Below are 24,742 nucleotides of genomic sequence, written 5' to 3'. Positions count from 1 at the left end.
GATTTATTAATTGAATTTAAATGCGTAACAGCTGTGGGATTTGAACCCATGAGCCCAAGCTTTCCTTGGGGCTTCTGGGTTGTTAGTCCAGTCACATTATCAGACATGTTTTCCTCCCAGAAAGACCAGAAAAATGCAGCATATCACATTTATCTATCATAAACTCCATCTGCCTCTCCTTATCCCAGCTGATCAAGATCCCATTATAATCCGAGGTAACCTTCTTCACTGTCCACTACCCTTCCAATTTTGGTGTCATCTGCAAATTTATTAACTATACCTCCCATATTCACATCCAAATCATTTATATAAATGATGAAAAGCAGTGGACCCAGCACCGATCCTTGTGGCACACTGCTGGTTACAGGCCTCCAGTCTGAAAAACAACCCTTTACCACCCTCTGTCTTCTACCTTCAAGCCAGTTCTGTATCCAAAAAGCTAGCTCTCCCTCTATTCCAAGTGATCTAACCTTGCTAACCAGTCTACCATGAGGAACCTTGTCAAATGCTTTACTGAAGTCCACAGCTCTGTCCTCATCAATCCTCTGTTATTTCTTCAAAAAACTCAGTCAAGTACAAGTCATGATTTCCCATGAACAAAGCCATGTTGACTATCTCTAATCAGTCCTTGCTTTTCCAAATCCATGTAAATCCTGTCCCTCAGTATCCCCTCCAACAACTTGGTCACCATTGATATCAGGCTCACCGGCCTCAAATTCTCTGACTTTTCCTTATCATCTTTCTTAAATTATAGTATCATATTAGCCAACCTCCAATCTTCTGGCACCTCAGCTGTGACTATCAATGATACAAATCCCTCAGCAAGGGGTCTAGCAATTTTTTCCCTAGCTTCCCACAGAGTTCTAGAGTACACCTGATCAGGTCCCATGGATTTATCCACTTTTATTCCTTTTAGGATGTCCAGCACCACCTCCTCTGCAATATGGATGTTTTTTAAAGATGTTGCTACTTATTTCCTCACATTTTCTATCTTCCAATTCCTTCTCTACATTAAACACTGATACAAAATACTCATTTAGTATCTGCCCTATCTGTTGTGATTCCACACTAGGTGGCCTTGCTGATCTTAAAGAGGTGAAAATGTGTTGCTGGAAAAGCGCAGCAGGTCAGGCAGCAACAAAGGAGCAGGAGAATCGACGTTTCGGGCATGAGCCCTTCTTCAGGAATGAGGGAAGTGTGCCAAGCAGGCTAAGATAAAAGGTAGGGAGGAGGGACTTGGGGGAGGGGCATTGGAAATGCGATAGATGGAAGGAGGTTAAGGTGAAGGTGATAAGGTGAGGGTGATAGGCCGGAGTGGGGGTGGGGGCGGAGAGGTCAGGAAGAAGATTGCAGGTTAGGAAAGTGGTGCTGAGTTTGAGATCTTAAAGAGGCCCTATTCTCTCCCTCGTTTCCCTTTTGTCCTTAATGTATTTCCAGAATCCCTTTGCATTCTCCTTAACCCTATTTGCCAAAGCTATCTCATGTCCACATTCTGCCTTCCTGGTTTCACTCAAGTATACTCCTACTGCTTTTATACCCTTTTAGGGAATCACTTAAACTCGCTGAGTATACCTGACATATGCTTCCTTCTTTTTCTTGAACAAATTTTCCCTCGACCTCAATTTTTCTCATCATCCCTACACATATAGCCTTGTTTTTCAACCTAACGGGAATATATTGTCTGCAGACACTTACCTTATTTTTGAAGGCTTCCCATTTACCAGCCGTCCCTTTACCCAAGTACATTCATCCCCAATCAACTTCTGAAAGTTCTTGCCTCACACGGTCAAAATTGGCCTTCCTCCAATTTAGAACTTTATCATTCAGATCCGATCTATCCTTCTCCATTACAATTTAAATGAATAGATTTATGGTCGCTGGCCTCAAAGTGCCCCCTCCACTGATACCTCAGTCACCTGCCCTGCTTTAGTTCCCAAGAGTAGGTCAGGTTTTGCACCTTTCCTAGTAGGTACATCCACATACTGAATCAGAAAGGTTTCTTGTACGCACTTAAATTCCTCTCCATCCAAGTCCCTAACACTATGGCAGTCCCAGTCTATGTTTAGAAAGTTAAATCCTCTCCCATAACTGTCCTATTATTCTTACAGATAGCTGAGATTTCCTTACAAATCTGTATCTCAATATCCTACTGACTATTGGAGGGGTCTATGCTACATCCCAATAAGGTGACCATCATTTTCTTATTTTTCAGTTCAGACCAAATAACTTCCCTGGACATATTCCCAGGAATATACTCTTTCCTGTCACGTGCCAAAATCCTGGAATTCTACTCCCAAACAGCACAACAGGTGTACCTGCCTCAAATGAACTACAATTATTCAATAAAATAGCTCAACCTTGGGCTAGTAGGGTTAGGCAATAAATACTGGCATTGCCAGCAATTCTTACATCCTGGAAGGATTAGAAAAAAACATCAAGCGCAAGTTTTTAAAGCTCGACTAGCTTTTCTTGTTTCTGGACCCTTTTGTGTTGTGGAGCTCATTCCTTCGTAAGTGTCATGGAGATGCAGGTGGGGGAAATGACCGTAGGATGGAGGTGCTTGGTCCTACCAAATGCCTGTTTTGTTAACTAACTTACCATTTTGCAACTGCCACTGTGCATTGGAAGACAGAATAAATGATGAAGATGGTGGATGCGGTGCAAGCAAGCTGCTTTGTCCTGAAGTACGTAAATCATCTTGACACAGGGTAGTATCCACAAGGAGGCAATGGCCCTATTATCACTAGACTATTAATCCAGAGACTTACCTAATGTTTTGCTGACCCAGGTTCAAATCTGAGTGGAATTTGAATACATTGAAAGATATCTAGATTTAAGAATCTACTGATGACCATGAAATAATTGCCATTTGGTGGGAAAAACCAATCTAGCTCACTAATGCCCGTCATGGAAGGAAATCTGACATTCTCACCTGGTCTGGCCTACATGTGACTCCAGACCCACAGTAATGTGGCTGACTCCTGACTGCCCTCTGGATGGATATTCATGTCCTGTGAATGAATAAAAAATACAGCCATTTCTGCATCTTTCACCTTCTATCGTCCACCTGGGATGCATTCTTCATCTGCTGCCACCTTTCCTAACATAACGAAGATTCACTAATATGATTATACCTGAGCTCAGAATATGATATTTCAGAGCAAGCAACAATATGGGACAAAATTCAATGGCCTGAACAAAGTCTTCAGACTCAAATTCACAGCTTTCTCACAATCTGCACAGCTCTGCACCATTTATTGTGTATCACTATTAAGCCTTGCTACTAATTTTACCCTCCATTGATGTCAAGCATAAACTAGCACTGTTATGTAGCTGTTTGAGAACTGAAGAAGGGAAAGATTGAGTAATTACAGGCTAGTCCTCCTTGTTGGCAGGCAAATTATTGGAAAAATCTTTTGAAGAACAAAATAAGTTGCCACTTAAGAAGGTGCATATTAATCTGCATGTATACACTGAAGGAAAATTTTGTCTGATTAACTTGATTGATCATCCTTGCTACCTTGATTTTTAAAAAAAAGAGGTTTTGTAATGTGCCCGCAAATCAGAAAAGTATCAGCCCATGAGCTCCAACAGAAAATATTATATCAAATGTAAAAATGGCATAGTGACAGGAAGCAAAGCTGATGTGTTTTTGTGACAAGAAGGTTGTTGCCAGAGGTGTTTCGTAAGACTTAGTAATATGCCCAGTTGTACAACCAATGATTAAAAGATGTTTGGAGATGATATAGAAATGGGTGCATGGCTGATGGTAAGGAAGAAAACTTTGGTCTGCATGCAAATCAGATTGGCAATAAAACTGTAAATTGAACTTAATCTAAGGTGGTTTTAGGAACAGCAAATAAGACAACAAAATACAAAAATAGTAAGATATTGGGAAGTGTAGATCTCTGAAGCTAACAGACAGATATGTAAAGCAATTAAAAAGGCAAATGGGACAAAATCCTTCATTAGCTGAGCCACAGAATGCAATTCTAGTGGTTGCACTAGAATCGCACAACACGAAGCATTAGTCACTTTGTTCCAGGGAAGGATATGATTGTTTTGGAGAGGACACAAAGCAAATTTATGAAAATGTGGTCAGGTATGGAGAATTTTAGCTGTGAGGGAAGTTTAGTTGGTGGGGGAGGGGGGGGGGGGGGAATGCTTTACTTTGGAACAGATGAGGGCAGAGTAATAAAGTGTAGAACTGTGAGGAATTTGGAGCAAATTGAAGAAAGGGTTTATTTCCTTTAACAGAAAGATCAATAACTAGAGAACGTTAAACGCAAGTCATTGTCATAAGGATTTGAGGGAATTGAGAAGAATTCTTTTCACTCAGAGTAGGGTGGTCTCAAACTCACAGCTAGAAAAGATTGTACAAACTGAAACCCTTACTGATCTAAGAAAAAACAGGATATACAAGTGGAATGCTGTAATCGGTAGACAACTAACAGTGGGAAATAGTATCAGGCTGGATGGCTCTTTTCTGGGCAACACAAACACAATGGAGCGATTGGCCTCGTTCTGTGATGTACACTGTCTGTGTAGCCATTGTGTAAAATGGATAGCCAGTCTGATCTTGTTGACAGAGAATAAGCTTTCCCCCAGAAATTTTCATTATCACAGTGGCAAATTGAAGTAGCAAATGGCAGTTTGGGTATAATAAAATAAGTTATTTATATAGATATACAGATAGGAATTTATTTTTACAAAATTAGATAATTATATAACAGAAAAGAAAAAGTGCACATACTTTCCAGAAATACTTGTCAAATACTGTCCAAGGGAATTACAAATATAATTCAGCATTTTACTTTGTAATATAAAAAGTATTAAGCAAAGTTATTAATACGAATACAGCTTTGGAAGGTGTTTCAAAAACCGCAATGCTAGTTGAATGCCTTCTTCATGAAAACTAAATGAACTATTTACCTATATATTATAAATGTTTTTTCATTATTAAGGCATTCATAAATCTTCCCTTTCATTTTTTGGCTCCTTTATTATTTGGTGTGATACAGGATCATCTTCTTTAGCCAACCAAGTTTGATAGATTTCAATTGGATCAATATTCCAGTGCTTATGGAATGAAATTGGAACCTGATGTGCAAGATAATCTTTTGGATAATCCACTGGTCGTGCCTAGAAAATAAATGCAATGGTGATGTCAGATATTGCTTTCCTGTTCATAATTATCAGATAATTCTAATTTGCTTGGTTTGTCAAATTTTTAATAACTATTCCATCAGCCTTTGAAAAGTTCTAACTTCAGGTTTTACAATGCTTATTGTTTTTAAAGAAGCATCATTTTATTGTTATGAACTTACTTCATTCCCAGAACTGTTTTAGATCTCCAGAATTTGCTGAAAAAAATGCTGCAAGTGAACAGTGTTATTGAGCATTTCCACTATTAATATTTCTTAAGGACTTGTGTCTAAAGGGGATTTGGATAATTGGTTATTTGACATACTGAGGAGACACCGGGACCTGTTTTTAGAAGTTCACTGAAAGGACACAGTGAGACGCTTTTTTTTCAAAACCACTTATTGAAAGCCACAGGTCTTAAGCTAAGTAAACAATTGAAGTTGGCAGATGTGGAACTTCTGTGACTTACTGTAAAGTCACAAGTCTGATATTATGGCTCTTAGGAGTTTTGGTGTTTTGATATTGTTTGGAGATCAGGTGCATTATGCCCTTCGAAGAGATAAGTCACCCAGCTCAATCTCTGCCACTTTTTCTGAGAAGCCCTTTTGAGGATCTGACAGCTGAGAAACTAAAACAGCTATTGTCTCTAAGCAGTTTCTGGAAGACTTCCTCTCAACTTCCTTCAAAGATTCAAATAGCAACTTCATGTGTCCAGTGACACCTGTTTACATGCACAAAGATGCCAGATTGAAAGCCGTCTGAAACATTTCATACCGTCGCACTCGAGGAAAAATGGCAGGTATTTAAGAAAATAAGTCATAGCTCACAGCAAAGCTATATCTCAGTGAGAATGAAGGTTTCTGGAAGGAGATACAACAGTCACGATTAACCAAGTTAGTTAAGGCTGGCATCAACTTGAAAGAAAAAAAATGTACCATGAGGCAATTATTAGTGATTGGGAAAGCTTTAAATTCCAACAAAAACAGCCAAAAAACAGGGAAAAGATAAACTTTGAGATAAACTTGCAAGTAATAGCATGATAGACAGCAAGAACCTCTATAAATATATAAATAAGTAATGAGGCAACAGTGAACTTTGTTGGATAAGGTTGAAGATAACAGGAACTGATGATGGGCTGTTATGTGAGTGAAATTATACTGAGTCAGTCAAGTCTGCTAAGAGTTAAAACTGCAGGAAATCAGTAACTGCTGACTTTGCCAGATAAGGCATACATTTGGACAAAATATTCAGGATTGCTCACGTGCATGGATTAGTCCAATAAGGCATACTTTTGATCAAAGTATTCAGGATTGGTCACGTGCACAGTTAATTCCAAATAAGGCACAGAAAGGCCTTGGTGCAACAAAACTTTGAAGATTAATGTTGCAAGAAGGTACCCTACATCAGGAGGCATGCTGAAGACATCAAGCAGAATTCCAGCCTGGCCAGCTGCAAAATCTCCCAGATAATAATGTTTGGATTTAGTTACAGAAATCAGGGTAGTGAAAGACAGTGATTGAGATATCTCTAGGAGTTAAAAGTGTGTGTTATTTGTTTAAGTACTTAATAAATTAATTGCAGTTTTATAGAGGTCTAAGTCTCTCAGATGTATCTCCAACAATGTATGTACTGTTGTCTCTTAGAGATATGGCAACAACATAGACCCTTAGAGATCCAGACTCAGGAAATAATACTGGGGAACCAGGAAACAAGCTGAAAATGTGTTGCTGGAAAAGCGCAGCAGGTCAGGCAGCATCCAAGGACCAGGAGAGTCGACGTTTCGGGCATGAGCTCTTCTTCAGGGATTCCTGAAGAAGGGCTCATGCCCGAAACGTCGACTCGCCTGCTCCTTGGATGCTGCCTGACCTGCTGCGCTTTTCCAGCAACACATTTTCATCTCTGATCTCTAGCATCTGCAGTCCTCACTTTCTCCTAGAACCAGGAAACAACACAGGACTTGAATAAATAGATTTTAATCAGTAAGGGAGTCAAGAGCTAGGGGAAAAGGGAGAAAAGTTGAGGATTATCAAAACAGCCATCATCACATTGAATGTTAGAGCAGACTTGATGGGCTTAATGGTCTCGTTCTGTTTCTATGTCTTACGGTCTAATTATTTTGTTTTTTGAGAATTAACAAATACTTGGCAAAAATAATCTATTCCGGAAAATATAAGATGATTTTAAAACGTAAATTTGATAATAAATTCAGCCTTGCTTAGTGGTGGAACTCTTTTGCTTCATAAATTGAGCATATAATCCAGCCTGATAATACACTGCACAACTGGGAGAATGCTACAATGACAGGTACCATCTTTTGGAAAGACATTAAATCAAAATGGGAAAAAAAATTTAATAGCATTCCTTAAAATCTGCCTCTCAGTTTTCTTAGAATTTCTTTACTTAGCTCTGTCTAATTTTGTTTGATAATTCTCTTCTGAGCCCTGCAATATTTTATCATGTTAAAAGTGCTTTATAATTACAAATCGTTAGTTTTGGAATGCCTTTCATACCTTTGGTTGTTATTATTTAGAAGCTTACTGCAGCCCAACGTTACCCAATGTCATGATGAACAGTTATATCATTAAGTAAGTCTAATCTTTGTATTTGTTCACAGGATGTGCATTTACTGCCCATCTCTAATTGGTCGGAGGGCAGTTAAGAGTCAACCACATCAGGTCTGAAGTTACATGTATGCCAGATCAGGAAAGGACAGCAGATTTCCTTCCCTATAGGACAGTAGTAAACAAGATGGATATTTACAACGATTGACAATGGTTATATGGTCATTCCAGATTCTTATTGATTAAACATCACCAGTTGCCATGGTAGGATTTAAATCACGCACCCCACTAACCAACACCCCCCCACCCCACCCCAGACATTTACCTAGCTTACTAGTTCAGTGACATTATATCAATGCAACCACCCACCCACTTTTGGGGATAGCATTTAGATTTGTTTCTCAAGTACAGAGGAACCTCGATTATCTGAATATCAATGATCCAAAAATCAGATTCTCCAAAGGAAATCTCGAGGTCCCAATAGAAACATTACATCAAAGACGTGTTTCCAACAGTGATCGCATCTTTTGTGACAATGATTAAACAGGCACTGTCTCCAAATGACTATCTGCCTGCCCGCGCTCTCTTCCCACACTTATCCGAAACCACCCTTCCCCAGATAATCTCTCCAACATTGTCCTGCACAGGGAAGACACAGAGCCTGTCAAACAGTAGCAGTAAAAAGGTGCATGCGTGCGTGCGCTGCAGCAGTCTTGTTGTTGGTGTACACTCCGGCTGTCCTGGAGAGGTGGTGGGGTGGTGTTGGATGGGTTTGGGGGTCAGGGGGTGTGATTGGGGGTGGTTAGGGGGCAGAGTTGGGGGATGGGGTTGGATGGGGTTCTGGGAGCGGGGAGCAGTGTTGGATGGAGTTCTGGGGACAGGGGGCTGTTGGACGGGTTGAGAGGTGGGGGTGCGGGGTTGGACGGGGAGGTAGGAGTGGTGTTGGGGGTGGGGCCTCGCACGCTGTGCTGCTGCAGTCTCCTGAATGGGGAGCAGACTTTAAGAAATCTGAGCATTTAATCGATTAACCAAATAATCGATTATCCAAATAAAATAGTGCCTCGTTTGGATAATTGAGGTTCAGGTAATATGCATAAAGTATTCATTCAGATATTTGTGTGATCATGAAACACAACTCCTTTTATGTTTTTTGTACAGCTAAGAAGGTTGTACATGCTTATAAAAGAAAATATGATCTGAGGTTGAAGTGACTTTTAATATCGATAAAAGTTAAGTTGTTTTTTCCATGGAACCTTGAGGTCAAGAAGACGGACCACTAATTCTTCTTTTTATTATTGGTTATATCTGCTTGCTTAACTTAAGAGTTTAACTATTAAAGCTACTCTCATTCATGGTAAAACAGAAAGAATCATAAGCAAGTATTATTTTCCATTTCAATTAGGGGACAGGTCTGAAAAATCTCTACAGAAAGTAAACAGCCAATCTCTGTTGTGTCAGTAACATTTGTGGAGGTCCTGGGGGATAGAATATGCAACTGCTTATATTGTTTCTCCAGGGTGAGTGGCAAAGTCACAACTTGATATCAGGGAGATCAGTTGGATATTCTCAATCAAAAGTTTTGGTTTCTAACTGAACTCTTCAATTACACATTCTATCCACTGCCTCAGGGAGATCAGTTGGATATTCTCAATCAAATGTTTTAGTTTCTAAGTGAACTCTTCCATTACACATTATACCCACTGTCTTGAAAGATAGCTTAAAATGCACATTATATATTGATTTGTGCACCCAGAATATTTAGTTCTTACTTCTGTTGTTGAAAGAATAGTGAATGACATTGAAAATGTACTTTGATAGGCATATTTAGTCTTAAATAGGTAGCAATGGCTGAAGTTGTGTGAGGGGAAGTAACAGGAATTCTGAATCAGTTTGATGGCCAATCGGACAATAAGTTGATTACTATTAGTAAAAGTTGGTAAATATTCAAAATTGCATGTAACACTCTTGAATATAAATGAGGAACTGCTTGTTTCCACTGTACAGAGAGGTGAGAGATCGCCCCCCCTTACGGTGAATCGGAAGAGGACTTGTCGGTTTTAAAATAACCATTACTGTCAGCATGGAACTATTTATTTTAAAGAGTATATAAGCTTTCGAAAATACTGTAAGTCCAAAATATCCAATTTAATTCTCTAGAAAAAAATAAATCTGCACATGGGTCGCTCACTTTTTACAAATAAAGCTATCATAAAATTGGTGCAAAATGTTTGAATGTAGACACAGGGGTAGAAAAGGGATAAATGTTAGTGTAGGAATATTTTACAGGCCACTAGAGATTGAAATGGAGATAATGTACTACTGTGGATAATCCTAACAACTGGTGGGTGTCAACACACCATTTGCAGTCTTGATGGAATTTATTCTTCCCGGCATAGACTAGACTTGCGATGGAGACCATCTGCATTTATGAGAGTTTACTGTACTATTTCAAAATATTTTTCCAATAGTCAGTAAGCAAAATCACAAGGAGAGTATTGAATTTGTGTCTAACTAACTGATATATTGGATCATTGGAATCTATGTGTTATAAATTTATTTTATTAATTTCTTTTCTATTCTCATTTCAGTAATATATCTGAGAGCCCAAAAAGAATCATAAAGATGTAATTAAGAAAGAAAAGGTACATTAAAATTTTGAAATGTACAATGAAAGAATAAACAGGGAGACTTACAAAATCAGTTAGAGGGACATCCAGGAAATGGCATAAATACAGAATGTAAGTAGAAAATCTAATGGATAATGGCAAGGAATTCTTTAAGTAAAAATATAAAGTCTCTATAGTTATCCCAGATCATAAGTATGCTCTTTTTTTCAGAAAGAGATGACTAGTGGTGGTTTAACTGGAGGGTCACCACATCTCAGATGAGGTGAGAGGTAATCCTCCATGTTAACCTCAGCAGGTGTGGGAATTGAACCCACGCTGATGACATCATTCTGTATTGTAAACCAAGTAAATTAGGAGAAAGAGCATAAAGAGAAATTGAATTGGTTTCACTGGCATTGAGGAATCGATATCTAAAAATAGATAAACCGTGGGATTTGAAATAAATGTTTTGATTTTTTTATTGTTGAAAGAGGTGCAACCGATTTGAGAAAGAAATATGTGGGCGCAGGAAGACTTCAAACCATAATAGATGGTTGATGGAGCTGAAGTTAAAAGAGACTGACAATTTCAGTCCAGGAGCAGATTGGAATTAGCTGAGGTGATCACAGATCCCTTCAATGATATCTTTCAAAACTCATTGAAATTGAGGAACATGCTATTGGATTAGGAAGCAGGAAATATGTTATCCATCCTGAAAGAAAGGGAATTCACCCTTATGCTTCAACTCAATTTTGGGAAAATGGTTGACAACAGCTTTAAAAAAACAAAAGAGTGATCTGATCAGGCAGAGTTAGCATGGGATCAGAATGAGCCAGTTGTCTCCTATAGAAATGTACTCTTTAGGAAGAGGAGTTGTTGTTAAGAGTTTAGATCCAAAATGATGTCTATGTTTGGGTCACAGGAATTAAGGGTAAAAGAATATCATTTTAAGTCATAAACCTGAAAAAAAATGTAGGTGGCTTTATTTAAGAAAATAGAATAGTACAGCACATAAACAGACCCTTCAGCCCACCACAAACATGCTGGCCACATTGCTGTTCTAAACTAAGTCCATCTGTCTGCGTATGGTCCCTATCCCTCTGTAGCTTGCCTGTTCATGTGTCTGTCTAAATGCCTCTCAAACGTTACTATTGTATATGCTCTTACCACCCCTCCTGGCAGCACGTTCCAGACATTGACCATTCTCTGCATAAACAATATGTCTTGCATATTTCCTTTAAATTTTCATCACCTCACTTTAAACCTATTAATTACAAATGAGATAGAATTGTGGAACAAACATACAACTGCTGAAACGGAACGCACTCCCTCTTTAATTTCAGCAATTGTCTGATTTTTGATTAGGAAAGGAGTCATAGTGCGTTTGGTACTAAAGTCCTTTTGAAAACCCATATCAGTAGAGGGTGGTCAGCCAGATAACATGTGACCATCTAATAATGCTCAAGGGTCCACTATATTTGACAAAAAAATTAACATTAACATTGAATTCATTTGCAAAATAGTGCATAATTTTTAATAGCTAAAACTTAGTTAAAAGCACTGAACAGATTAAAAGCACTGAACATATAGTGAAAAGGAAAACAAATTGTTGGAAATGAACATATAGTCTGTCAGCATCTGAGAATAAAGGGTTAGCATTTTGAATAGAAATCATCTGTCATCTGAAATGGCAATGCTAACATTTCTCTTTTCATGGACTGACAGGCATTTGCAGTGATCCCTATTTTTAAATACACGTAAAGAAATAATCACTCAATTCTTCTACTCCCAGGTTGCAAACGATTGTTTTTGTACTGACAGCGAATGATGTGAAAGGGAGGATTACCTGGTGGAAAAGAGGACTGTGTGTTACTGGGATACCAAGGCTGTTGAAGCACATTCCTAGAACCATGTCGTCAGGCGCATCATTACTGTAACAACTGCATCCACTTGCAAGTAACTGTTTTACTGCTTCTCTGCTAAAGACAATTCTATAGAAAATAAAGCAAGAGAACAGAGATAAAAATGGGAATAAGAAAACAATATATTTGATTAATTTTAAGATGAGTGTAAATCTGGCTAGTTGATATCATTCAGGAAAGTCTTGATCTTGCACATTCTGAAGCCTGTTTGTGAATTTAGGTGTTTCTGGATGCAACAGGGTCAAACAGTGAGAAACAGACCTTTTGGTCCAACTTGTCCATGCTGACCAGGTTTCTGAAATGGAACCAGTCATATTTGCCAGCATTTGGCCCACATCCCTCTAAACCTTTCCTATCCATGTACCTGTCCAAATGTCTTTGAAATGTTGTAACCGTACTTGCCTCTACCATTTCCTCTGGCAGTTGATTCCATATACACACACCACCTTCTGTGTGAAAAAGTTGCACTTCAGGACCCTTTTAATTTTTCCCCGCTCATTTTAAACCTATGCCCTCAGGTTTTGGACTCCCCTACTCTGGGAAAAGGACCTTGGCTATACACCCTATTTGAGTAAAAAGTGAGGTCTGCAGATGCTGGAGATCAAAGCTGAAAATGTGTTGCTGGTTAAAGCACAGCAGGTTAGGCAGCATCCAAGGAATAGGAAATTCGACGTTTCCCCGAAACGTCGAATTTCCTGTTCCTTGGATGCTGCCTAACCTGCTGTGCTTTAACCAGCAACACATTTTCAGCTATACACCCTATTCAACCCCCTCATGATTTTATAAACCTGTGTAAGATCACCCTTCAGCCTTCGAAGCTCCAAGGACAAAAGTTCCAGCCTATCATGATTCTAAAATCCATACTGGTGGATATTTCAATGGAAAGGTTGACAACAATTTAGATCAGATTTTCTACAGTATGGAAACAGGCCCTTTGGCCCAACAGGTCCACATCAACCCTCCGAAGAGTAACCACCCAGACCCATTCCTATACCCTATATTTACCCCTGACACTATGCACCTAACACTACGGGCAATTTAGCATGGCCAATTCACCTGATCTGCACATCTTTGGACTGTGGAAGGAAACTGGAGCACCTGGAGAAAGCCCACAGAGACACGGGGAGAATGTTCAAACTCCACACAGTCGTCTGAGGCAGGAATCAAACCTGGGTCCCTGGCGCTGTGAGGTAGCAGTGCTAACCACTGAGCCACCGTTCTTCCCAATTTCTAGAGAAAGAAATTAATATCGCTTGATTTCAGTAGCAAAATTGAGTGGCATTCAAGTTAATTTATCATATTAACCATTCTGCACCATGAGTCTTGAAATGGTACTCAGTTAGCGAGCTTTGAGAAGATTTGTGCTCAGGTTGAGCTTCTGGATGTAGGTTTGCTCGCTGAGCTGGAAGGTTCGTTTTCAGATGTTCGTGAAGTACTGGTGGCATTGTCTGCTTTCTATTTACGTGTTTAGTTTTCCTTGGGTGTGTGATGTCACTTCCTGTGGTGATTTCCTTTTCTTTTTCTGCTTGTTGGGGTTTGTTCTGAGAAATCAGCTGACTGTGTTCATTGGGTACCCGTTCTTTTTTGAATACACTGTGCAGGTGATTTGCCTCTGCGCTGTGTAGTTCCTCTGTGCTGCATTGTGCGGTGGCTCGTTGAAATAACGTTCTAATGCAGCTTCATTTGTGGGTGTTGGGATGCAGACAACAAGCAGACAAAACACGTCCAGAAACCCTAGCCACTCTCCCCTACATCAAAGACATCTTGGAAATGACTGTCGGACTACTCAGACACCTTGACATCATGATAGCCCACAAACCCACCAACGCTCTAAAACAGCAGCTAAACTTGAAATATCCTATACTGACAACAAGCAAAACTGATGTTATTTACAAAGCACCTTGAAAGAACTGTAACAAACCAAGGTGGTGGCGAACTGCCTTCTTGAACCACTGCAGTTCATTTTATTTAGGTAGACCCACAATGCCATTAGTGAGGGCAACTAGGGACAGGCTAGAAATCCTGACTCAGCCAGCAACACCCACATTCCATGGATGCCATCCAAGGAGAGCACCAATAACTCTAGAAGATTATCTTGATGGCAAAAAGTCTGATCTTTGAACTTGTACCCAATTCATTCATCATGTTTGCCATTATTCTAGCCAACTTAGGGAGTTGAAAACTTAATTTCCCTAACTATCTTCTCTTAATTTCCACACTGATCAGATTTCAGTTTTGAAAAGTCCTCATTCTGTTTTCAGCATACTGCACACCAAATAACATGATTATGCACATGTTTGTTGTAGTTACGAGGTAAAAAAAAATGAGATAGTTATGCATATGGCATTACTTAAAGCAGTATTGTTTTTATTTTATTCCTTTTTTAAAGTATTAAGCTGCCATCTCCTTGATTATGAATTCCACTACAGACAAATGGCTCTCAGTCTCATCGTCAATTTGGTTTGCTTTTTTAAATACTGCATTGTTATTATTGACTAGCCTGGCTTTTTAAATAACAATCATTAAATTCTACATTACTTGTTTTCTATTCTCCAAGTCACCATTTGGGATATGATTTCTGTTGTTTTGAATTTGTATTTTCTCCTACAATGTTTTGTTCACTTTTCTGGCCAAGATAGGTTATTTACTTTCTCTTCACTATTGTAAGTATTAGTTTTACCTGAAACAAATAATTTTAATGCAAATTTAGAATGTTTCTGTCTACAAAAAGTTAAATGTTACAATATTGACCATTAACATGCAAATATATAAGATATTGATCAGTACAGAGCTATGCATTGCTGAGAGAATAAATATTTTGCTGACAATTTGCAAGAATTTCTCAAAGGAAAGCCAACATTTATACCACATGAGAAGAGAACACCGAATGATTGCAAAAGGGATTCTGATTGGTAGAGGTGCTGCCATGGTGAATATATCCATTAATACCCATTGACAATTAACTGACAGGCTTTGCTAAATTTTAAACCAGGCAGGCTGACTCTGACTAGTGCTGCATTGAGAAATGAACCGGGAAACGGGTGTCCCCTACTTTGCTGAGTTAAAACGGGCGCAACGCATGTACACATTCTTTCTGCCTGCAAGGAATAGGCTCGGCATATTAATATGCAGTTTTCAGTATGCACAGGTGCACCATAAGTGGGCATGGTTGACAATTCTACATTGGTTGTCAGTGTAATTTATCATACATTCAGGATTTTCCAGTAAATGTTGTCCAGTTGCAGAATCATCTCACATTTGCAAATGTGCTCTGGGTTTTTCAAGCTCCAACTGGTTGAGTATGGAGATTACCTTACTTGTTGCTGAATGGATAACACCCGGCAATCCATGGAAAGTACGGCCTACATACCTGGAATCACACCACCAATTCATACACCATCTTACTTATTTGTGAAATAGGTGGTGTGTCTTTTTGGCTGAAGGTATGTTCTACTGTCTATCACAAACCTATTTTCACTGGTCAGTATACACATTGGGATTCCTACAATTCCATGTACTGTACAATTGCAATCAGTAACCTTGTAAATAGGGTCTGAACCTTATTCACCATGATTGTTCTGGAGCACTAGCAAGCCACATACAATACATTGGCAAGCACACTATGCTTGCTTTCAGACATATTCAAAGACGCCATCCAGTCCTGGTGGTGAATTTCTGCCAATCGGTTCTCATGTGATTGAACAGGCCAATTCTTGGCTTCCAGATTTTTGGACACAGAGGGCAGGTGGCTGGTTTATTTCCTTTTGGTTTTTGTTCTGCTACTGCTCAGCTTCATTATTAAGATGTTGTGGACAAAGCATGATAAATGGCTCTATAATGCAGCCTGACAAATAAGCCGTTGCATTCTGAACAAAAGAAGGGAATCCAGTCAGTAACGTGAATGCTGATGTACTTCAATGAGAGTGTCCTTGATGCATTATCTTTCTCTTTCACTGGAAAGTGAATGAGACGTTAATAGATTGGAATGTCCAGTCCATGAATGGTCTATGTGTGGGTACAGCAGGTGTCAGTCAGATCTTTGAACTGGATTGTCACTTTCTGTAGGCTGCCAGTCGGTAACAATTTGAGACGCAAAGCGATCAGGAGAGTCGACTGTCACAGGACAAAAGCAATTGACCAGAAATGTTGTACTTTAAAAGTCTTGTCTACTTGCAAATCCATAAGAGGAAGCCTTGCAGTTGACGAACACTCATGGTTGACGTGAAAGCACCTTCACTGCCATGTTTGTGCCACCGATCTATCAAATAGAAGGATACAGGCAGTAGATACCTGCAAGTACCCCTCTATGGCACTCACTGAGTGAAAGTCTGTAACTCCTTTCCTAACAGCAATGAGTGTACATACAACCCACAGACTTTGGGTAGCTCAAGAAGACAACTGTCCATCATCTTTTCAATAACTACAGGCAACAAATGTTTCTCTAGCCAGCAATGCCTGCATCCTGTGACTGAATTTTTTAAAAATGTGCAGTCAGTGGCTCCTTTCACATCTGGGAAGTGAGCAATGATGAACATGCCATTTGGCCCAACAAGTCCACACTAGCCTTCCAAAGACCATCCCACCCAGATTCATTCCCCAACTTTTTCCCTGTAACCCTGCATTTCTCATGTCTAATGCTCCTAACCTACACATCCCTGAACACTATGGGTGATTTAGCATTGCCAATCAATAAATCACACATCTTTGGACTGCGGGAGGAAGTCCACTCAGATTTGGGCCGAACATAAGAACTCCACACAGTCACCTGAGGCTGGAATTGAACCTGGGTCCCTGGTGCTGTGAGGCATCACTGCTAACTGCTGAGACACAGTGCCATCCCAACTGGAGCTGGATTTCGTTTTCAAATGTATGCATGTCATTCAAGGAGCAGACATTATGATGTTGTTCACAATCTCTACCCCTGGCTACAGTACCAGAAGAAATGTAATGATCTCACCAGGGCTGTCATGGTAAGATTCATCTCCAAAGCCCTTGATCTTGACCATTTACTTAAGCTTCAATCCTTCCCTCCCATACTTCCCATTCTTTTATCATAGTCATCACAGGACATTTCACTAGTTATCACCTACTTGTACTCAGAATTGCAGTAGCTTTATATTTTCCTGGTAACCACCTTTCCCTCAGCTATAGTTTCACTCTTTTTCCCAGCGTGAATACTAAGGCACACTGCTTTTTAGATTGTCAGCATTTTTAATCAATACACATATTCTTCCATCAAGAGTAACAACAAATAAATAACTGACATTAATCAATAACCACAACTGGGACCAGTCTATCATTAGCTGGAAGAAGATATATCTTTCCTTTCCTCTACATCTGTCATGTACTGACTACGGGAACCTGCAATTGTGTCCAGCAGGGCCCTGGAATGAGCTGGGTAAGTGATAATTCTGACAACCTTAGGTAAAGCTTGGCTCCATTTGGCAGCAGGTTTTGTCCCTGGAGGCTGCAAATGTCTGTTAACATCAGATGACCATTCAAGAGGTGGAGCCTGCTAAGCTACAGACATGAAGTTTCAGAAGAGAGCAGCATATTTCATGATCATGTCTTTAACCCCTTTAATTGGCACTGTGTTCTTGCCTTGCTTTCGCATGTGAATTTCACGAAGGTCAGAAAACAATGGGTCCATATTTAAAATACAACAGCCATGTTCATATCACTGGTATGACTGACTAAAGATTGAAACTCACAACTTGAACACAGCCTAAAATGTGCAGTTAAATGCAGAATTCAGCGATTGCACCGGTTTTCTGGCATTTTCCCCAGTTCTAATCCCTATTGGGTCACACTCCTGTGTGTTAAAATTCAGCCTGCCATTACCAAAGCCTTGTCAGCTGTGTGAAATTCTTCCTGCTTTGTGAAAGTAGAGAAATGAAGAATTGCTGTCCTTGGTCTGTTTGTTGAGGTCTGTTTCCAAACTACATCTGTTCAAATGAAAACTGATTGGAATTGAAGTCATGCTGTAATCACATATTTGAAAGCCCAGTAAGTTTCACGCTGTTACCCAGTGGGAAGCACATGAAGGAGTGCAGACATTAATTACATGGACACTTACATAACCAGCATTGAGCTTCAGGTTCAGAGTGAACTATTAAAGAAATTATTTAAAAAAAACAAAGCTCACTGAAAGCTTGAAGGTAGCACTTCAGTTGATTAAAGGTTTTTCTTCACAATGAAATGCATGCATTTTTCTGAGATTTCCAATTCAGGTGACCTCTATTCCAATGTTCAATTATATGGGACCTCCCCTTTGGTTCCACGCATCACTTCCCGTTGCTTCACTCCAGCCTCAAAAGTCCGATAAATCTTCTTCCAGCTAATGATAGACTGGTCCCAGTTGTGGTTATTGATTAATGTCAGTTATTTATTTGTTGTTACTCTTGATCGAAGAATATGCGTGTTGATCAAAAATGCTGACAATCTAAAAAGCAGTGTGCCTTAGTATTCACACTGGGAAAAAGAGTGAAACTATAGCTGAGGGAAAGGTGGTTACCAGGAAAATAGAAGCTACTGCAATTCTGAGTACAAGTAGGTGATAACTGTGATGACTATGATAAAAGAATGGGAAGTATGGGAGGGAAGGATTGAAGCTTAAGTAAATGGTCAAGATCAAGGGCTTTGGAGATGAATCTTACCATGACAGCCCTGGTGAGATCATTACATTCCTTCTGGTACTGCAGGGGTAGAGATTGTGAACAACATCGTAATGTCTGCCCCTTGAATGACATGCATACATTTGAAAATGAAATCCAGCTCCAGTTGGGATGGCACTGTGTCTCAGCAGTTAGCAGTGATGCCTCACAGCACCAGGGACCCAGGTTCAATTCCAGCCTCAGATGACTGTGTGGAGTTCTTATGTTCGGCCCAAATCTGAGTGGACTTCCTCCCACAGTCCAAAGATGTGTGATTTATTGACTGACAATGCTAAATCACCCATAGTGTTCAGGAATGTGTAGGTTAGGAGCATTAGACATGGGAAATGCAGGGTTACAGGGAAAAAGTTGGGGAATGGATCTGGGTGGGATGGTCTTTGGAAGGCTAGTGTGGACTTGTTGGGCCAAATGGCATGTTTCCACATTGTGGGAATACTATAATATTAAAAGTGCAAACTTCAAGGTGTGTGCTCATCTTTTAAGGAATAGGTGAATTTCACACAGTCCAGAGCAGCTTGTCTCTCATATTTAAATAATTCTTTTTTTATTCATTCGTGGGATGAAGACATCACTATCTAGGCCACATTTATTGCCAGTCCCTAATTGCCCAGAGGGCAGTTAACAGTCAGCCACATTGCTGTGGATCTGGAGTCACATGCAGGCAGTTTCTCTCCCTACAAGACATTAATGAACCAGATGGGTTTTCCCAACAATCACAATGGATTTGTGGTCATCATTAGACTCTTAATTTCAGATTTTTATTGAATTCAAGTTCCACCATCTGCCATGGCAGGATTTGAACCCAGATCTTCAGAACGTTACCTGGGTCTCTGGATTAATAATTCACCAATAGTACCATTGGGCCCTCACTTCTCCAAATTTGATAACAGACTGGTCACTCTGTTAGACTTGGCAGGGATATTTGGAGGGAGGGCATCATTAGTTATGGATGTAGAAGTGACGATCTCAGATAACAAACAGCCTGATTTCAGTAAAATCCGCCCATAGCTTTCAGAGCTGGTGGAGCCGAGAAGGCTCAGTCCTCACTTCCCCAGCTGGTAGGTGTGGGTACTGTCTGTAAGTAGATTCAACCCTCTGGTACTTGCGGCTGGTATTTTTGAGTTGCCCTTGAAGTCCCTGCAGGCAGAATAGAGATAGCCTCCCTGCTTCAGAGGCAAGGGACACTTTCCAGAGAGGCTGAGAGGCCCTCCCTGCTTGCCATTCTCAACAAAAGCTGCAGGCAATCCGGGAAAAGAATTTACCCCAACCAGCAGAGGCCTGATTGGTGGAAAATCTGAAAAAGTTGGCAAGTCTACACCTACAGTTTGGAGGGCTCTCTGCTTCAGGAGAAAGTGAAGACTGCAGATGCCAGAGATCACAATCAAAAAGTGTGGCACTGGAAAAGCACAACAGGTCAGGCAGGATCTGAGGAGCAGGAGAGTTGACGTTTCAAGCATAAGCTCCTCAGGGCCTAGCCCCAGAGTCCACTTGGGAAGGTCGCATACTTCCGTGGCATCACCTTCTGCCAAGAGCAGCTCCAGCACTGGTTGCTGCCCATAGTGTGTGCCTTTGTAAGTACTTGTGGTCATGTCAGTCCTGTTGTTGCTTCTCAACTTACTGCATCTGGATTAGCTTTTGTTATTTCCGAGGTTGGCATATATGGATATTTTAGGGTGCTCTGATTTGGCAGTAAGCTTCAGTACATAATGCTCGCAAGCTTTGCAAATATAATTTGAAGAATGTAATGGTTCCAAAGGAATTGAATTTCATTATTAGCACAAAGTGCATAAAAATGGGCACAAAGTAAAAGAAACTGGCAAATTTCAGAAGTAAGGCTATTCGACTGAAAGTAACCTAATTGAAAGAGGCAGATTATGAAACAATTGAATAAGAAAATATTTCCATGTCAAAACTAGTGGAATTTGATTCAACAACAGCTTAGAGCCACAGGATATTTACAGTGCAGAATGAGGTCATTTAGACTGTTATGTCTATGTTAGCTGTCTGAAAGAACAACACAGTTACTGTGACTCTCCTGCCATTTCCCAGCACACCTGGAATTTTTTTCTCTTCAGACAATTATCCAATTCTTTCAAAAGCCATGATTTTAATTTCCTCCACCATACTCTCAGGCAGCCATTTAAATCCTAACCATACACCGGATGTAGGTGTTTTTTTCTCATATCAGCTTTGCTCTTTTGCTATTCAAGTCTCTGTTCCCTTGTGCTTAAGCTTTCCATCAACAGTTTCTCCCACCTATTTTGTCTGGGCCCTTTATGATCTTGAACACCTCTATTACATCTCATTTCAATATTTATCTTTTCGAAGAAGAACAGGTTCAGACTAATCAATCTATCCCCAATGACCAAGGCTTCAACTCTCAGGAACCATTCTCACAAATCCTTCTCTGATGCCTCCACATTTTTGCTAGAGTAAGGTGCTCAGAATTGGATAAAATACTTTAGCAGAGGCCAAATCAGTGTTTCACAAAAGGCTCGTTACACCTTTCTTGCTTTTATACTCAATGCCCCCACCTATTAACCTCAGGGTATAATATGCATCATTGACTGATTTCTCGACTTGCTATGTCACCTTCAATGACTTTTGCAAATATATCACCCTCTCTGCTTCTGAATTCCTTTTAGAATTGCATCATTTATTTTCTTTTAAAAAATGATCATTTCAGACTTATTTGCCTTCGATTTCATCTTAGCAAGTTTTGAGAAGATTTGTAGCTCAGGTCAAGGTTCTGGATTAGGTTTACTTGCTGGGCTGGAAGGTTCATTTCCAGATGTTTTGTCACCCTACTGGGTAACATCTTCAGTTGGTCCCCAGGCAAAACATTGCTGCTGACTCCTATTTTCTATTTATATGTTTGCGTTTCTTTGGGTTGGTGATGTCATTTCCTGTGGTTCTGTCATTTCCTGTTCTTTTTCTCGGGGGTGGGAGATGTGTTTGTTGATAGAGTTCTAGTTGGAATGCCATGCTTCTAGGAATTCTCATGCATGTCTCTGTTTAGCTTGTCCTAGGATGGATGCATTGTCTAGTCGAAGTGGTGTCCTTCCTCATCCATATGTAAGGATATTAGTGAAAGGGTCATGTTGTTTTGTGGCTAGTTGATGTTCATGTATCCTGGTGGCTAGTTTTCTGTCTGTTTGTCCAATACAGTGTTTGTTACAGTCCTTGCACAGTATTTTGTAAATGACATTAGTTTTGCTTGGTGTTGTATAGGGTTTTTCAAGTTCACTAGCTGTTGTTTTAGTGTGTTGGCAGGTTTGTGGGCCATGATGATGTCAAGGGGTCTGAGTAGTCTGGCAGTCATTGCTGAGATGTCTTTGATGTAGGGGAGAATGGCTAGAGTTTCTGGACGTGTTTTGTCTGCTTGTTTGAGTTTGTTGCTGAGAAATTGGCGGACTATGTTCATTGGGCACACGTTCTTTTTGATTTCATCTGCCACGTGGCCTCCATTCCATCAGCCGGTGTCCTTTTGAAGTCTATCATTATCAATCTCACAATATGTCTTCATTTTTGTGCTACCTGAAAATTTGTGCCCTTCACACCCAATTCTATTTCAATCAAATGAATTTTAAAAAGCAGTGTTTTCAATATGATATCTGGGGAACTCCACTGCACTTCCAGTCTGAAAAACAATCAATCAATCAATCATTCTTCATTCTCTGTTTGTTCCAACACTCAGCCAACTTCATATTCATGCTCTGCCTTTCACTCCATTGGTTTGTTATATAAATGAATGGTCGACCATAAGTAGTCTTGTATAATAGGTCCTGGGCCTTATTTGCATAGATGTAGTGCTGTTGGAGGAGCTAAGCAGGTAAATGGTATTAAAATAGAGTTAGTAGTGGCCTAGAAATAAATAATGAGTTTTCATCAGCCTTGACTTCTAGCAGGAAGGTATAGAGTAACAGCAGTCTCTGGAATCTGCATCTAGGAGGTTGGGTGCTTGGGAACCTGGAAATGAGAATCTGGAGCTGGGGAATCTCAAGGTGAGAGATCATGGGATTAGGGTGTCTGTGGGGGAGGAGCTATCAGAGGAAAAGAGCAATATTAATAAGGGGAATTGTTCTGAATTATTTGTTTCTTGATCGATCGAGTAGCAAAACTGGCAATTTATTGCACAATTCCCAGTTAACCTCAAGACGGTTTGACGCAACCTTAAAGTAAGGAGCTAATCATTTAGGACTTAAATGAGGAGAAACCTCTTCACTCAGAGCATTGTGAATGTCACAGTCACAGAGATGTACATCACGGAAACAGACACTTCTGTCCAACTCGCCCACACCAACCAGATATCCAAACCTAATCCAGTCCCATTTGCCAGCACTTGGCCCATATCCCTCTAAAGCCTTCCTATTCATATACCTAAACAGATGCCTTTTAAATGTTATAATTGTACCAGCCTCCACCACTTCCTCTGGCAGCTCATTCCAAATACACACCACCCTCTGCGTGAACAAGTTACCTCTTAGATCCCTTATAAAATTTTCCCCTCTCACCCTAAACCTGTGCCCTCTCGTTCTGGACTCCCCCACCCCATGGAAAAGACTTTGTCTATTTATCCTATCCATGTCCCTCATGATTTTAAAAATCTCTACAAGGTCACCCCTCAGCTTCTGACGATCCAAGGAAAACAGCCCCAACCTATTCAGCCTCTCCCGATAGCTCAAACCCTCTAACCCTGGCAATAACCTTGTAAATTTTTTCTGAACCCTTTGAATTTCAACCACAGAGTGTCATGAATGATCACCTATATATCCAAGACAGTGACCCAAGGAATCCAGGTTTATGGGGATAGGATGGAAAGACTGAGTTGACGTTCAAGGTGAACCATAATCTTATTGAAAGCATTAGCAGATAAAATGGTCTAACATTGTTTGTACTTCTATGTTCTTATGATAAAAACGAATGTTGTGAAGACTCCTTCAAAGGCCAGTTAAGAGTCAAACATATTGGTGTAGACTTGAGTTAGACAGTAGCTCCATCCAGAAGGATGGTAGATTTTCTTACAGTTGCACAGTCCAGGATGACCAGGTTTCCCAAACTAAACTAGTCTCATTTGCGTGCATTTGGCCTATATCTCTCTAAACCTTTCCTATTCATGTACCTGTCGAAATGTCTTTTAAATGTTATAACTGTATCTGATATCTACCACTTCCTCTGGCAGTTCATTCCACAGATAAACCACCCTCTGTGTGAATAAGTTGCCTGGCAGGTCTTTTTCACATCTTTCTCCTCTCACCTTCAAATTATGCCCTCTCGTTGGTTACTTTCACTTATAATATCTCTTTATCTCTAGATTCTTTAAATCCTAATTCAAATTCTCAACCTGCCATGGTTGAGTTTGGTTGCCACGGGAGAGGAATGAGAGGAACACTCCAGCTCCAATACACAGAGCTAAGTAACTTACCTTTTTGTTGGGGGGAAGTGGGTAAAATGGGGATTGCTGTTACCTGAAAATCTCAAGTCGGTGTTAATATATTTGTGTCCATGTGAGGTCAGAAGCGTGCCTCTGGTACGGTTTGATGCCTCTTGTATTTCCTTGTCAAATATGGTGGGTGTCCCATTCTGGTTGTAAATGTGCGCAAGTTTCCTCCCAGCTACTGTAGGAATTCAGGTGGTCAGGTAATATTTTAAAATGAGGGCTACGTCATTGTGAAAAAATGTTTGTGAGATAAACCTGCTTCGTTTCATTATCTTACACAAGGAAAATATTTGTTATATATATTTGGAAAGTTGTTTTTTGCAAGTGCATGGCACAAAGATTACTTTAATTAAGACAGTAGCCCTGGGAGTAGGAAATTGTTTTTGGTTCATTC

At 40.0% G+C, this 24,742-nt stretch overlaps 1 protein-coding gene across 1 annotated transcript in view; it reads right to left on the bottom strand.

The window, feature by feature from the left end:
* Positions 1-4,783: 4,783 nt before the first annotated feature.
* Positions 4,784-24,742, bottom strand: part of b3glcta (beta 3-glucosyltransferase a) — a 177,640-nt gene continuing 157,681 nt past the window's right edge. The window contains exons 14-15 of the mRNA XM_060826775.1: positions 12,159-12,303; positions 4,784-5,142 (exon numbers count right to left, since the gene is read on the bottom strand). Of these exons, the coding sequence (XP_060682758.1) occupies positions 4,969-5,142; positions 12,159-12,303 (319 nt within the window). The 3' untranslated portion in view covers positions 4,784-4,968. The remainder of the gene's footprint in view (positions 5,143-12,158; positions 12,304-24,742) is intronic.

Source organism: Hemiscyllium ocellatum, chromosome 6 (assembly GCF_020745735.1).
Source record: "Hemiscyllium ocellatum isolate sHemOce1 chromosome 6, sHemOce1.pat.X.cur, whole genome shotgun sequence".
Taxonomy (NCBI): Eukaryota; Metazoa; Chordata; class Chondrichthyes; order Orectolobiformes; family Hemiscylliidae; genus Hemiscyllium; species Hemiscyllium ocellatum.
The sequence above is the reverse complement of the archived record's forward strand: the minus strand, read 5'-3'. Positions and strand labels throughout refer to the sequence as shown.